This window comes from Cupressus sempervirens, chromosome 6 (assembly GCF_028749045.1).
Source record: "Cupressus sempervirens isolate cs-2001-9-10 chromosome 6, ASM2874904v1, whole genome shotgun sequence".
NCBI lineage: Eukaryota > Viridiplantae > Streptophyta > Pinopsida > Cupressales > Cupressaceae > Cupressus > Cupressus sempervirens.
In genome coordinates this window covers 400,081,583-400,098,285 of record NC_143123.1, presented here as the reverse complement: position 1 = coordinate 400,098,285, position 16,703 = coordinate 400,081,583, and the positions used below count along the sequence as shown (strand labels likewise).

The 16,703-nt window shown below is 32.5% G+C and overlaps 1 protein-coding gene and 1 non-coding gene across 2 annotated transcripts in view; one reads left to right on the top strand and one right to left on the bottom strand.

Annotated features, from left to right (window-relative positions):
- Positions 1-7,470: 7,470 nt before the first annotated feature.
- LOC149552749 (small nucleolar RNA Z152/R70/R12) lies at positions 7,471-7,565 on the bottom strand. Its single transcript, XR_016353510.1, has one exon. It is a non-coding gene; the product is annotated as a small nucleolar RNA Z152/R70/R12 (small nucleolar RNA).
- Positions 7,566-10,503: 2,938 nt separating this feature from the next.
- The window catches only part of LOC149552747 (V-type proton ATPase subunit D-like), a 39,591-nt gene continuing 33,391 nt past the window's right edge, over positions 10,504-16,703 (top strand). Inside the window, exon 1 of the mRNA XM_089788291.1 lies at positions 10,504-11,427. Coding sequence (XP_089644417.1) covers positions 10,635-11,423 — 789 coding nt within the window. The 5' untranslated portion in view covers positions 10,504-10,634 and the 3' untranslated portion in view covers positions 11,424-11,427. The remainder of the gene's footprint in view (positions 11,428-16,703) is intronic.

Below are 16,703 nucleotides of genomic sequence, written 5' to 3'. Positions count from 1 at the left end.
ATCCCTTTTTTCCTTTCCTCATGTAGATATTGAACATGTAATGCACAAAATTAGTAATAAAATGCATGTAAAATTTTCTAATTCTTGTCGAATAACCAAATTGTTCATTTACTTTGATGAGATTTCCCTACCTTTGGCTTATTCAATTTAACAATGTTAGCAATGCTATAGCACCCTTGAGAGTTCCATGAGACTAGTTAGAAAATGAGAGCTGTATATTTTGATATGGGTTTCTAAAATTGCACGTCTTGGGATTTTAGCATGCACTCATATTAAAAATATTAGATTCTTTGTATGTAAGGAAATATAATAAAATTGGAAAAAAATTTATTGTGTGTTTATGTTTGCTCTTAAGAAAAAAAATGTCATAGCTTAAGTTATACAAAACTTTGGGAAATTGGAAGTAGGATAGAGCTATATAAGATTTTACCATTGAAAGCAATGGATTCTATCTTTCTACATAATGAAACATTGTGGACTGATGTACTGTTGGAATTAACTTCTCACATGCTTTGTCTACCGACTTGCTCCCACTGCTAGTGCATAAAATCTGATGCATGTCTAGCTGGACAAATCTAATTTGTATTTATCTGTAGAAAATCAAAGTCTATTTTATCCTTACTTGCCATGTACTGCAAGTCACTCAACCACCTCATTATGGTTATATATAGAGGCATGTTTGTAATATTCATGTGTATCTGCATAGTTCCATGTTTGTTATTTTTTATGTTGAATCAATGTAATTATGTTGTCGCAGATTTGATGATTGTCTTTGTTATTTCAGTGTGCTCTGTTTTATTTTAACTCTATTTTTACTATGAATCTCCTGCATAATTCTTATAGAGAAAAAGGTCTTAAGTACAAAATGAATTACTATCTCAATATGAGAGTCAACTATTGGAGAAGGAACATTCAGGCTGCCATGCATTGCTAAGAGATGACAAGGTATTATTTTGGTTTATGAGTTTTAATATTGCTACTTGTGTGGGAGTTGTGACCATGCTTTTTAGTATTTTTGTTGCTTACAATCTTCTACTATTTCTGACTTTTGGTGCAGGTGGATGATCTTTCAAGGATGTATAAATTATTTTGTGGATGATCTTTCTAGCAAAAACTGACACCCTTATTTCAGGCACTAAGAAGGTATAACATCCTAATTTGTTTGCTCGACAAAATCCATGATGCCAGTTCATATTTTTATAACTTTTCTCTTGTTAATATTATTTTTTGTTAATTGATGTTTTTGAAAAAGTTGCTAATCATTGTGTTTCACAAAATGCTTCAATACCAGTTAAAGCCATTCCAAAAAAGAAGGATAGCAGTAGTTCTGAAGAACCTAAAGAGGACACTATGAAAAAGGTATAGAGGCGTACCCTATTTGAAGTTGAGGCAATTCTGGACAACATTATATTTCATTATGTTTAATGTATTCTTTTTCTGTATGCATTTAAAAAACAATTTACGTTTTCTTTGAAGCACACAATCTTGTGATCCTTTATGTATGCCTTTATGCGATACATGTTACATATTTGATATTTTTTCCATAAAATATGACTACAATCATTGCGTGATCCAAAATATAATAAGTTCTTCCAATCATCCTGAGTTGAATGATAGAACTGCCTTTTTACAGCTTGCATTAGAAATGATTAGTCATGTTGTAAATTATGTGAGTTATATCTCTTCTCAGTCGCACCCTTTCATAATAATCTCTAATCACTTCTCTTATGATCCAGATTGGTTTGTTCACAATAAGCACCATTTATTTCTTCTTGTATATTGTTGTTGACTAAAGACAATAAATCATTGTCTAGACATGTCTCTTTAGATATCAATTAATCTTCCAATTTGTACTTGCTGGTCAATGGCCTAGCATCGTGTCTAATTGGTTTATGTTTGTTGTTCACTATCAACTTTTGGTTGTGTAATTTTGATTATTCTATCCATTGATTAAGGGGTCAAGGGGATTAATATTTGATTAACAAACTGATTGGGATCAATGTGCTAGTTGACCATCAAGTAGTGTACTGATCGCTGGTCCTCAATACTTGGTATCATCATTGTCTTCTTGAATTTGAGTAATAATATTAGCTTTTGACGCCATAATGATCCGATGGGGATATCATCTTCGTACATGGCTTTTAGACTTCGCCACTTTGTGTTTGACCACTTCATATGGTATATTGGTTACCTTATATTTGAACAATGCTCCTATAGGGATTAGGATATCTCGTTGTTGACATGTCATTATGATCTTTATCCATTTGCTTGGAAAACTTTATCCCATAGAGCATAAGTTCAAATAATAGTAGAGAGACCAGTAAGACCAGGTCTTAGAGAGCTTAAAAAAGATTGAGTACACATATCTGGCAGATTTACACAAATGGTAAGAAACTATGAACCAAGATACAACACAGAAGAACAACATAAGTAGTAACTACAAGAATTGTTCCCCCTTCTATTTTTCATTGCCTTCTTATTAATAGGTTTGAGTAACTTTAGCATTTCTGCAAAAATTTGGTTCTGAACTCTTTACACTTCCTAACCCACCTCTTAGGATAGGTACTAACTGCTAACAATAACATTTGAAAATAGAGTAGATGCATCATTTATGTTTCCATTGTCGGAGGAGCTGTCTACTAAAGTCTGCTGAAACTTAGCTGCATCCAGAATACCCATGTCACTAGGAGCCTTCTTGTTTTTCTCTTAAACAAATTGCATCCACATATGTTGGAGTGAAACTATTGGAAGTTCTTTTATCTTCAAGATCTACTTCATGCATTGGCCATCCATCTGATTCATGGCTTATGTTCTAAGAATCAGCTCCTCAACATTGCCCCACACTTTAGGAATGAGATTTGGAATGGAAGGGTCCCACTTTAACAAAATTCTTCGCATCTTTTTACCTAAAAAGACATAATGGAGATGATAACTTCTCTGGAGAAGTTAGCCAGTAATATTTTTTGTCCTATAACACATATTTAATCCTTTCCATTCAAATAAACAATCAGATTTCAGTGGAGAGAATTAACTGCAGTTTGGGCAAAAACAAGTTTATCATCAGAATTAATAGATCCAAACACAATATCCCACCATTACATAGTAGTCTTGTTGAAGCATGCCATCATAGATGGAAGAAAATACTTCCAAAGATGTTTCAATAGAGAACAATTAAAAAAGGAAATGATAGAAAGAATTCATTTGACCACAGGCCACACACAGCATAACTTAGCAACAAAACAATAGACAACGACAATAAACTTTTGATGAAGTTAACAAAAATTAAAACATGGTGTAAGGGTTTCCTTGATTTTTCCTAAAATATGTAGAATCTCTACACTTGAATTCCTTTGTAGAATATCGTGATGCAATTATTGATGATCGTGATTCCACAGGGCAGATGCTCTGGATGTTGTGGGTGTTCATAGGGAATAGAATATTTAAGTTTCATTATGTTCCCTAATTTTTTTGTAGGGTGTTAAAGAAATGTTATGTAAAAAACTATTTGTGTTTCATTATCTTCTGAAAACTTTTTAGGTGTTTTAGAAAATTGATTTGGAAAAGAATAGTTGAGTTCATAAAACTGATATTGAAAAAAATAGTTATGTTTATGCAATACGTTTTTAATTGTCAAAAGAATGATATGAAAATAATAAAAGTTGTTTTATTATGTTCTTCAAATTTTTTGGAATGTTGGCACAATGATATGGATAGAAAACTTGTGCTTCATTATTTTTTCTAACGTGTTAAAAGAATGATATGAAATGTAATGGTAATGTTAAAAGAAACATTATATTCTGCAAACATTTTTAGATGTCAAAAGAATGATATGGGAAACAATGTTTCATTACATTCTCTAAACTTTTTTAGATGTTACAGAATGGTTTTGAAAAAGTAGTCACATTTCATTATGTTCTACAAACATTTTTTTGGAAGTTGAAAGAATTATTTGGGACGATAAATGTTGAATGCAGATGGTGGACTAAGGATACTGTAGCTATGGTCACAGGGGCAAACAAAGGAATAGGTTTTGAAATTATATGTCAGTTGGTAGAAAATGATTTGACTGTTGTTCTCACTTCAAGAGATCTCAACAGAGGATTGAGAGCCACCAAAACCCTTCATGATGAGGGTCTCAACAATGCTGTATTCCGTGAGCTGGATATAGAGAGCTTGCAGAGTATTTCAGAATTTTCAATATGGCTCAAAGATAATTATGATGATCTGGACATCTTGGTATTATTCTGCCTTAAATAACTCTCATTATCTTCTCTATTTAGTCATCTAGAAGCTCAAATTACACCAAACTTGTGTTTCTACTTTTCAGCAGACAATATGCCCACTTATTTAGGAATATAGGACTTTTAGTTGACCTTCTCAAATGATTTATTGTAGGTGAACAACGATGGCTTCTTTGGTACCACTATTGATAAGGAAGTTGCAATTCAAGCTGCATCAGTTTCACAAATGCAACATGATTTGATGGTAATTTTTAACTTTGTAAGAATACATCTTCTTTTATCTAAAATCTATACTCAGGAGGTAAGGTGAAGTAAAGTCATAATATGTAATTTTCTTTTGCATAAGTTGTCCTCCACCTTGAAATCAAATATCTACAACTTAATATTATCTCCTCTTTAGTTCTATTAATATGAATAACTCTCCACGCTGGAATCAATACTTAATAGATTTGATATATTACAGTAGCCTCCATTAACATGAATTGGCAACCTAATATATTGTCTTCTTAAACTTTGTAATATTCTATCTTTTGCAGGCAAGGTTTTAGTTGATGGGCAAGTGGCAAGCAAAGCTGGGATGTCTGTTTCAGAGAAGGCTTCCATTGAAATTACTGCTGAAGTTCCAAAATACTTATTTAGGTGATTATCCTTAATACTCTTGACTTTAGTAGTAGCTGACAACATATTTTCATTGTATATGCCATGGGATTTTCTCTTTACATTAGACACCCTTGTAACAAGAAAACCATTGGCAGAGCAGGATACAAGTTGGAGGGAGCACTCGAGCAATTAAATATTGATGTTACTAGAAAAGTTGCATTAGACTCTGGTCTTTCCACAGGTGGCTTCATAGATTGCTTGCTTCAACATGGCACATCTTTTATTTATGGAGTTGATGTAGGCTATGGGCAGTTGAATTAAAGCATCAGTTTGACAGAATACATGCACATTTCTACAATAAATATATTTAGTTCCATTTTCCCTTTGTTATTAGGAAGTCACATCAAATTTATGCAACTGTTGGACAATGTGATGTCTTACAAGTTAGCATCATATGTTTTATGATTACTTTGTTATTATTTTGATATTTGGATTGTCTTAAGACTCATGTAGCTACAAGGATACAATTTTAAGATATAAATTGACAAACCTTGTGGAAGAGATGCATGTCTTCAACTTTGCCTCATTGATTCAAATTTTGTATGTACATTACTAGAAAAACTTAGTCAACTTCTAAACTATGGTTCTTGTCAGAATCCAAAGAGTTTCCACATGTTGCCTCCTTGGAAGTTTAAATGGACATTAGGATTAGGAAGGATTAGTTACAACAGTAAAAAGAAAAGTTGGAAATTATTTAATATTGGTACCCCAAATTTGTGCGGTCATAACTCCTAGTCCATTGGGTGAAAATTGAATTTATTTGGTATTAAAAAAAGTTAAAATAAAGAATTGTATTGGGTGAAAATTGAATTTATTGGATATTACAAAGATCTAAAACACATATTTTTTACCAATATATTTAAATTTTATTTATTTATTTATTTTTGCCATAATTGGTCAAAATTTCAACCAAAAACATTGGTCAAAATTTTGACCAACAATGGACGCAAATGAGGAAATAAGAGTTCAGGCTGGACTAAGAAAATCGACGAACCTCTCGTCAATAAGTCGACCTTTTTAAAGTCAAAATTTTGACAAAAAATTATTGTGACAAAAAATTGACAAAAAAAGACTGACGACAATTTTAGTCATCTATTTGACCTTTTCTCGTCAAAATTTAGGGCTAAATTTACTAGTGTATCTAGACCAATGGATCTTATTGTGCAAGAGAAGAAGCCCTCAAGAAAGAGTTCAATTCTTGGTACTAGGATATTACAATTGCTCTTTTTTCTGGTTGTGCACAAATTTTCCTTAATTATCCAAAATCATTATGCAATAATCCCATTTAGTAAGCTAGATGTACTAAAAGTTCTCACTATTTTGATATGACAAAAACAAAACAAAATTGCAAGAGAAACATGTAAAATAGTGGTTGAATTACATAACTTTAGCACACTACTAAACACATCAAAACTCAAAAGCAAATACATCTGGTAAAGTAGTATGGTTGAAATCATTGCATCAAGTCTCTGCACTGTTTTTAACCTCAATATTAGCTATTCATTTTTGGAGATTAAACTTAACAGAACTATCTTTTCCTCAGAGAAACACTTTTTCTTTCAAGTTTCAAATGGCTCTATGATACAAAAGTGAAGCTTCCTATGGCTTGGTAGGTCTACCCTCACGTTCGTTCTAGGAAAAAATCAAGAAATGAGAGGAATCTAAAAAATCTAACAGTGATCCTTAATAAAAAAAATGTACATTGTGAAACCTAAAAAATACTTACATGATACATCTAGTAGAGAGAATATAAAAATTGGCTTTTTTGCTCTAACTCATGGACTGCTTTGCAAACACCGAAAAATGGGAAGGACTGATTGGAAGCATATATCCTTTTGGTTGGTTTTCATTGAAAAGGTATTGGTCAATCTGCCCTTGAGATGAACCTTTTGTAATGATTAAACAAAGTCAGTAATCCACAGTTTTTATTGCAGGACCCTATTTGAGATTCTTTATTTCCTTCATCTGTGTAATTGTGTCATGTTCTAAATAATGGAATCACCTCAATCAACATGCTCCAACTGCCCCGTGTGCTATATTTTTTCTTTGTGTAAGTTGTGTATGCCATAGTAATCTAGCAACCAGACTGGAGAAGTTTTCTTTATAAGGCAATCATTTGGTTTTTCCCAGAAGGGAAGCCAAATTACATAAAATTCTTAGGTGTGGTTTGTTCTTTTGGCATATATTCCAAGTGTAGTTTTTTCAAAATGTTCTCTTGTAAATTTATTTGCTAAAATTAGGAGCGAATTCAGTAGCAGGTCCAATATTAGGCTCTCCGAACACAAATTCATCATTTCGTCAATTCCGTATATAGGTATAGACAAAATCCAAACAAGGAAAAGCAACTGTAAGCATTCCACTAAAATACCTAACCATAGGCCAATATTTAAAACAAATAAAAAAATTTAAGTTGAAACTAACCTAGTTTGTCTTTTGAAATATAGACAGGGCATTCACTAATAAAAAATGAAAGTAAATGACACTGGAACAAGACGAGAAGCGAATCTTCTTCGTTAAATTTTACGTGTTCTAGACAAATGACACTAGAAATGCTAAAAAAATTCTAAAAAATGCTCAGTAGAAGAAGTCATTTTTAGAGAAGCTCACGACAGGAAATCCCACCACTGCTCACACCCAAAAGGGGTTTAAACTCATCACTGCGTTTTCAACTAACAAAGATAATAATAATAGAAGATTAAAGGAAATAGTAAAATGTTCATGCATAGCATGTAAGGGCTTGTGCAGACCAATGCAGCCGGCTACACTGAAGGCAACAAATTTTCAAGTCTACACCGGGAATTTGGTGGCTGAAATACTATTGGAAGAGGGCAAGAAGTGAATAATTTGGAGCCACAGAGTGTCGAAAACTCGACCATGGAGAACATAGAGGTTAAGACATCGGAAAAGGATACAGAGGCAAAAGGCTTGTTGAAAATTATTTCCATGAAAGCACTTGAAAAACCCAATAGAGAGTAGATATAATTAAACTATAGACTTGTTCTCTATGGTGATCGTCGTCAAACCAAGAAATTGTAGAAGTAATGGAAGCCCTAGCAGAGCGCAGAGAGGGAGCAATAGATGAAATAGCACGAACTAGACAATAAACTACGACAATGCCTATGCATAAAGTTTTAGATAAGCATCACATTAATGAACATTTATTGCATGCAACAACCTTTTCAACCATCAAGCTTTTTTGCATTGCCTTAGCTTTTAATTTTAACCTAATTTTGGTTGGGAAAAATATTTTATTCCTTGCCTAAATTGCTGAGAGCCAATGACAAGGTAAAAAAATTGTATTTAAATATTTTTAAAGAATATTTTAATTGATAAACTTCTAATAGAACTTAAGGTTAGGAAAAAATAATTAAAGTTGATTGGTCCAACAAACCAAACTAATAGCATTTGACTGAATGCATAAGTATTCCTGCCTAAAGGCAGGAACTAAAAATAAACATCAATTAAAATTGATTGTCTTTTTATTTTATTTTAAAATTTTAAAGTTTATCCATTGTCACAAATGTGGAAAAGATAAACTTGCAACTAATGCATTCATTAATAGAGGTGGTAGAAAAATGATTATTTTTAAAAAAGTTTATTCACTTGTCATAAATGTGGAAAAGATAAAGTTGCAATTAATACATTCATTAATAGAGGTGTTGAAAAAAGTATTTGTATTTTTGTTGAAGAAAATTGAATTTTTTCATTGCCTTTTTATCATGAGCCAATACAATTTTTTAAAAACTGTATTTTTAAATTCTAAAAATTCATGTAAATTAATACAGTTTTTGCAAACATTAGTATATCTTGAAATTTTTAGATTGTGTTAACTAATATGGAACCTCATGATTCCATTAGTTTCCTCCAAAGGCAAGAACTAATAAATTACTATTAAAGCACACTTACCAACAAGAGACGCGATGCGTCATAGTTCCTGCTTAACGCATAATGGTTGTAGAGGTGTAGATGAGTGAGAGTAGGTTAAATAGTTCTAAATTAACATTGTGAATGCATTAATTTTTGCCTAGAAATGCACTTGTGATTTGATAGGATGGCTCATATTTTGTTGTTAAGTTCTTGTGTTATATTATTATATATATATATATATATATTTTCTATTAGATATAAGAGAATAAAAAAATGAATCAAGAGTCCCCAGAGTTTCATCATGGGAGTACAAAAGGAGGCAAAGCCTCACTATGACGGAACGGTATCAGCTGTACATAAAAAGAGAGGCAAGAAGGAACAACAATCTAGCTGAGAACATAATAATGAATGTCGACCTAGGCAGTCCAGCCTAAGGGACCCTCCGTCCAAACAATATATATATATATATTATTATATATTTGGGCATTTAAGCCCAAGAATAAGAGGCCAAAGTACCCCATATGGCACTAACTACCTAATATCATACTACGATCAATACATACGCTTTAGACAAATTTGCACCTTCTACATTGACAACTTAAAATATGCGCAATGAGGAAAGTTATCCATACCAATATCTAAATTATAGAACTTGAAGAAGTGATGAAGCATTTGGAGTATCACATTATATGTTTAAGCATGTTATGCATGCTACTAGAGAACCATAAGTAGTTGGGAAAACTCCCCCAACGATCAATAAATATAAATTTGATGTTGATGAATAAATATGATGTAATAAATAAGAAATAGAATATAACTATTTAATTTTAATACATAGTTTATAAAAACTTAATAATAATTTACATATCTTTTAGAATTAGATTATTTCTTTTTTGTGGTTATTTCCTTTAGCATTTTTTTTATATATAAAATATAATTATTAATTTAATATTAAAATATATATTTAAGTTTTAAATATATTTAAACTAAATGATAAATTGTTTAAATATAAAATATAAATAATAAGAAATGATATAATTTATAAATTGTAATACTTATCGATTATACATATTACAAACACTATTATAAAATATAATTAAAAAAAATATTGCTTAATTTATTTTTACAAAAGTAAAATAATAGTAATAATTTAACTATTTTTATTAAAAAATCAAAATTTTAAAAAAATTAGAAATTCAAATACAAAGATATAACATATTGAAATTATATTTAACATTGATTAAACATGTTAGGTGGAATATAAAATGATTGAAAAAAAATCTTATCAACATGTTAAATGTGGAAAAGATAAAGTTGTAATTAATGCATTCATTAATGCAAAAAAGTTGTTAGAAAATATTTATATTTTTGTGAAAGAAAATTAATTTTCTCCCCCATCAAAAATAGTATGAATCAATAGAATAGATGAAAAATGTGATAGATAAAATAATGAAAAGTTAGAAAATATATAAATTGCATATAACATTTTCAATTCTTTGATTTGATTGGTCAGTGTTAATGTCATATTATAAATCACATGAATGAATCCATAAGTATTTCCGCTATGGCAGGCACTAATTACTGCCTATTTGTTCTTTGAGAGTTACTAATAATAATGCAACACATCAACGTCTAGTAAAAAAAATCATTGGTACACGTGCCCTACCAGGGACAAGAAACACAAATTGGGGTCCATACGCTCTAACAAAAAACAAACAATAGGCAAAGATTTCCCGGGCCATTAGTTGCAGATCCGAGTGAGGAATCAGAGGAAAGGATTCGAAAGAGTCATCTGGGCACGGGGATTTTTACAGAATTCTGCAACTCCGAGGGATTCGAACTGTGGTCGAGCAGAAGCTGCGAAATATGTCTGGGCAGGGGCAGCGGCTGAACGTGGTGCCGACGACAACGATGCTGGGCGTGATGAAAGCCCGGCTGGTTGGCGCTACACGAGGGCACACTCTGCTGAAGAAGAAAAGTGATGCCCTTACCGTCCAGTTCCGACAAATCTTGAAGCGCATCGTTTCAGCGAAAGAAGCCATGGGTGAAACCATGAAAGCATCTGCCTTTGCCCTAACTGAAGCCAAATACGTGGCAGGGGAAAACATTAAGCATATCGTCCTGGAAAACGTGGAATCCGCAACCGTCAAGGTCCGTGCCCGTCAGGAAAATGTTGCAGGCGTCAAATTGCCCAAATTCGAGTATTTTACAGAGGAAGGAGCGACTAAGAACGATTTGACGGGCTTGGCCCGTGGAGGGCAGCAGATCCAGTCCTGCCGATCTGCTTACATCAAGGCTATTGAGGTTCTCGTGGAATTGGCGTCGCTCCAGACTTCGTTTTTGACGCTGGACGAGGCCATCAAGGCGACCAATCGGAGGGTCAATGCGCTGGAGAATGTGGTGAAGCCAAGACTGGAGAATACTATTAATTATATTAAGGGGGAACTTGATGAGCTGGAGAGGGAGGATTTCTTTAGGCTCAAGAAGATTCAGGGGTATAAGAAGAGGGAGCTTGAGCGGCAGATGGAGAGTGCCAAGTCGTTTGCGGAGGATCAGCAAGTTGAGAATTTTGCGCTGCACAAGGGCGTTTCCATGCAGAAGGCGCATGATATGCTATCCATGGGGACTGAGAAAGATGAGGATATTATTTTCTGAAGTGGTAATTTTTCAATTATATTTTTTGCTGAATTTTTCTCTTGCCTTGTGGCGCCCTTTAACTTAGATGCCATGGCCAACTGTATCTCTTGTATTAAATGCTTTCAGCACATATCTGCTAGACCAACAAATTGAGAATATCCATTAATTGCTAAACTTATATTTGCCATTTTTTATCCCCTATTGTGTATACATGGCTGTGTTGGCCAAATTTTGATCGTAGGTTTTACGTTGGCCAAATTTTGATCGTAGGTTTTACGATTGTAAAATTCTGTCCGTTTTTTTTCCTTTTCTTAAATGGTTTATTTTGGTAAGCTCAAAAGTTTCTCCAGCTGAGATGCATTTTGCGAACATAGAACTCTTTGGAGATTTATTTTGCTTCCTTTTGTTCTGAATTGATAGTGATGTTTTCAAAAATGAAATTACGAATTATTTAGAACTTAAACTTAGAGGTGAAATGAAAAATACTCAACTGTCCTTGCCTCTCCATCTATGATCATTAACATCACCAACTGTTTACGCGATCCCATTTAAATGTTGGTTATCCTAAGGGAGACGCTTCATCTTAATTTGCGAGTGTGGAAGCATATGTAATTTGTTTTAGATAAATTCAAGCTCTGAGATGATTTTGATCCCCAATTGATTCCCACTATTAGTATGGATCGTGTTATGTTTGCCTCGTCTTTCTCCTCCAAGTAGAAGAACTGGATAACTTACTATAAAATGTGGGCTAGTGGTTGCGACTGGCCACATGCAGTAGAAGCCCCATAAATTTTCTACCATTATGTTAGATCCGTATCCTTATGTTTCAAACCATGACAGACAGACTTCGAACTTGGAAAATTTACTTCCTTAAAACCGGGTAGCTCAAAACACGAATTTTAATAAAAAATTAACATAACTGATTATGCTAATCTACAAATTCACACTGCTGAAAATGTGAATGTTGAATTCCACTACTGAAGTCTTGAACCTGTAACTGTTTTTTCATTGAATCTAAAACAAAATACATGCTACCATGGTTAATATTAAAATGTTTTTGAAATGGATAAATGAACTGAATCTAAAAAGAGAAACGACAATGAGGTGTCAAGTAAAGATCCAAGTTAAGCTTAGAACTCCCTGGAGTTATGCTCAGTTTGACTGGACATTTGTCTAGTCTGACTAATTATTCAGCCTAGTCTAACAAATTGTAAGTTCCAATCAAAGTAGCAAGACTAAGTTACATCCACAAATCATGCAAGTCTCAAGTAATTATCTGAGGACATCCCTCCAATGATGCCATGCATTCCAAAGGTTGATAAAAAATGAAGTGTATTGCCCCCTTTTGGGGACTGGTTAGTGTTTGGATCTATTTCTTACCGATGTAATCCAAAATTGTAAGCAACTTCTCTCTATCAATTGCTTGTGAGGATTTATGTGTTGTGGATGTTTGTATTGAATATGATAAGTGTGTACGATATTAATATCCTTAGTTTAACGAATCAAATCAATAGAAGAATCAATTAATGCAAATTTTTGTCCAGTCTGCATTGGTTATATCGTGAAACTATACTGCTGATATGAGTCTTTGATCTCAATTCAATGGGCCTAGCTGATGATAGTATAGTTGCCTTACAAGACATTGCCTTTGGCTAATCAATATTGACAATCTAACCTTATATCTGAAATATTTCAGGCAACAGATGTATGTTCATTATCCATATGAAATTATAGAGGGATCCTTATATGTTGTATTGGTTTGAGTATAAGTTCTTATGCCGATCTTACCAAATAATTATCTACTATCTATATCTTTTATAGGATCAGCACACTCTAAGGTGATTCCTCTTCCTGTTACTCTGATTGTACAATGTTCTGACTTGATATGATGGTATAGTATTTCTTCCTTGGATATCTCAAGTGATGTAATACCACAATTATAAATATTCTGAAGATCTTATTCGATGTCTATATCCCTATATAGCCTTGCTGACTGCATTGAGTTTTGTTGACTGTAATATATGTGGTAACCCGATTGGAATATAACTACCGCTTATACTTTATGTGCTCCCTGCTGATATATATGTTGTCCTACGATGCTTGTATATATTCCTCTCTTCCTTGTTGATATTTAGTCAATGTTCCCCTTTGATGTGTGGCCCATATCCTCTTGTTCCATACCTCCACTTCTTTAATGGCGAGCTGTATATATTCAGGGGGAAGACGTATGGTCAAACCCCCCCTGCTGGAGTCAACATTGCAAGAGTCCTGTCTCTTCCCCAAACTATTCACAAACCATTCTTAATGCCAGTAATCACGCTAATATTCCTTAAGGCCATCAGACATCTTAAAACATCTTAATTATTTGTCTTAATTTCATTGGTTTCTCAACTAACAGTCGGCGATTGGAAAAGAATATGGTTCCATTGATTCCCGATCATGTATCACAGGTATGTTTTATTAATAAATATTATATTATTATGACATATCTCAGATTTGTAGTATGTTATTAATTAATAATGTATATTTCAGATGTATAATACATTATATATAAAATATAATCTTTATATTATGATGACATATAATATTTATATTGTAATATTTGATGGGATTAAATACTTATATAATATATGGTAATATAGTATATTTGATGGTATTTGTTTTGCTTGGTAATAGGCTTTTGCCTTAGATTTTATCAAATTTAGAATACCTTTATCCCCATTCAAAGTTAAAATACTTTTATCCCCATTCAAAGTGTAGGCACCGAGAGAAAAAGAACGGGGAAGAAAACTTTTGGAATAGCTTGGGATAGTGCGTCTTGTATAATAGTTCAAATATACATATATGATAGTTTATTACGTATATATAATATTTATAATTATTTTGATATATATTGTATTATGTATTATATCTTACTATAATGACATACAATATATGATCATTAATATATTATATTGATTTATATAACTATTTATCCAATTTTCTTTTCTTGTCACTTTGTAAATTTGCCTCATAAAGGCTTCACAAAATTAGTGTGAAATGTGTGGGGATATCACAATAGAGCTTTAGCCATGGGAGATGACATGAAAGCCATATAAAATCTTGGGTTTTCCTAATGATGTAACTATTGAGCTTGTCCTTGCTTGTCTAAGCTTGTAATAGACATAGCTATGAATGGTTGAGCCCTTGGCTCCCTTTTGACATGAGTTTGAAGGTGATTAACATGCACATGCTATATCTTTGTGAAACTAGCCATGTCAAGACTTGGATAAGATATTTGTCTAAACTTTCCTTTTGACATGGGAATTTGTGTGTTAAAGTTTCACCTAAAAATAATGATCAATATAAAGAACAAAAAAGGTACAAAAGACTCTAGGCATTTATCTTGGAAATGATCATGTATCACAGGTATGTTTTATTAATATATATTATATTATTATGACATGTCTTTGATTTGTAGTATGTTATTAATTAATAATGTATATTTCAGATGTATAATACATTATATATTAAATATAATCTTTATATTATGATGACATATAATATTTATATTGTAATATTTGATGGGATTAAATACTTATATAATATATGGTAATATAGTATATTTGATGGTATTTTGTTTTGCTTGGTAATAGGCTTTTGCCTTAGATTTTATCAAATTTAGAATACTTTTATCCCCATTCAAAGTTAAAATACTTTTATCCCCATTCAAAGCGTAGGCACCGAGAGAAAAAGAACGGGGAAGAAAACTTTTGGAATAGCTTGGGATAGTGCGTCTTGTATAATAGTTCAAATATACATATATGATAGTTTATTACGTATATATAATATTTATAATTATTTTGATATATATTGTATTATGTATTATATCTTACCATAATGACATAGAATAAATGATCATTAATATATTATATTGATTTATATAACTATTTATCCAATTTTCTTTCCTTGTCACTTTGTAAATTTGCCTCATAAAGGCTTCACAAAATTAGTGTGAAATGTGTGGGGATATCACAATATAGCTTTAGCCATGGGAGATGACTTGAAAGCCATATAAAATCTTGGGTTTTCCTAATGATGTAACTATTGAGCTTGTCCTTGCTTGTCTAAGCTTGTGATAGACATAGCTATGAATGTTTGAGCCCTTGGTCCCTTTTGACTCCCTTTTGACATGAGTTTGAAGGTGATTAACATGCACATGCTATATCTTTGTGAAACTAGCCTGTCAAGATTTGGATAAGATATTTGTCTAAACTTTCCTTTTGACATGGGAATTTGTGTGTTAAAGTTTCAAGTAAAAATAATGATCAATATAAAGAACAAAAAAGGTACAAAAGACTCTAGGCATTTATCTTGGAAAAACCCTTTAATCTTGAAGGGAAAAACATAGCCACACTAGAAAAATATCTCTTTCATTGATAATAATAAAATGTTCAAGTAAAATGCTTTCTTCTTGATTCGTTATATGCCATTACACTAAGCAATCACATATATAAACTGAAATGATAGACTTTTTCATATTACACTCAAAGCTCTCTTCAATTTTCAAATACAAGATTTTGCATCTTTCCAAACGCACAACTATTTGCATGAGACTTCTCTCCAAATAATACTATCTCAAATATTATCATAAATAAATCTCCAGCTGTTGAGACGATTTTATTTCTATGACAAAATTAGAGATAAAGATCTCTACTGTAGCTACAATCTTCAACACTCCCTCTTAGCAAGAGAGAGATCTTTAGTATGGCAGATACACATAGTTACAACCAAAGATGTAAATGATAAATTCTCATATCATAGATTCTCGTTACAAATGTTATCTTAGCATAACATAATTCACCATAGTAGCATGAAGTTAACGTCATGGTCACACACATGACTTCCACCATGCCTCATTGTAGAGGGTGGAACGAGGGCTTTTACCTCAGTGTTCTTCTTGAGAAGAATGCATTTCCACCATGTCTCATTGTAGAGGGTGGAATGAGGTCTTTCACCTCAAACTTCTCCCTGAGAAGAATGCATTTCCACCCTGCCTTATTGCAAAGGGTGGATCCACCATACCTACTTGGAGAGGGTAACGAGGGTTTTCACCTCATATTTCTCCCTGAGAAGAAAGCATTTCCACGATGCTTCTATTATGATAATAGATAAGCTTCTATTATTAGTGAATGGTTATCTATTTGTTATCTATTGTAAATATTAGAATGTTTCAGACACACATAGTTTCAACCAAAGATGTCAATGATAAATTCTCATCTCATAGATTCTCATTACAAATGTTATCTTAGCATAACA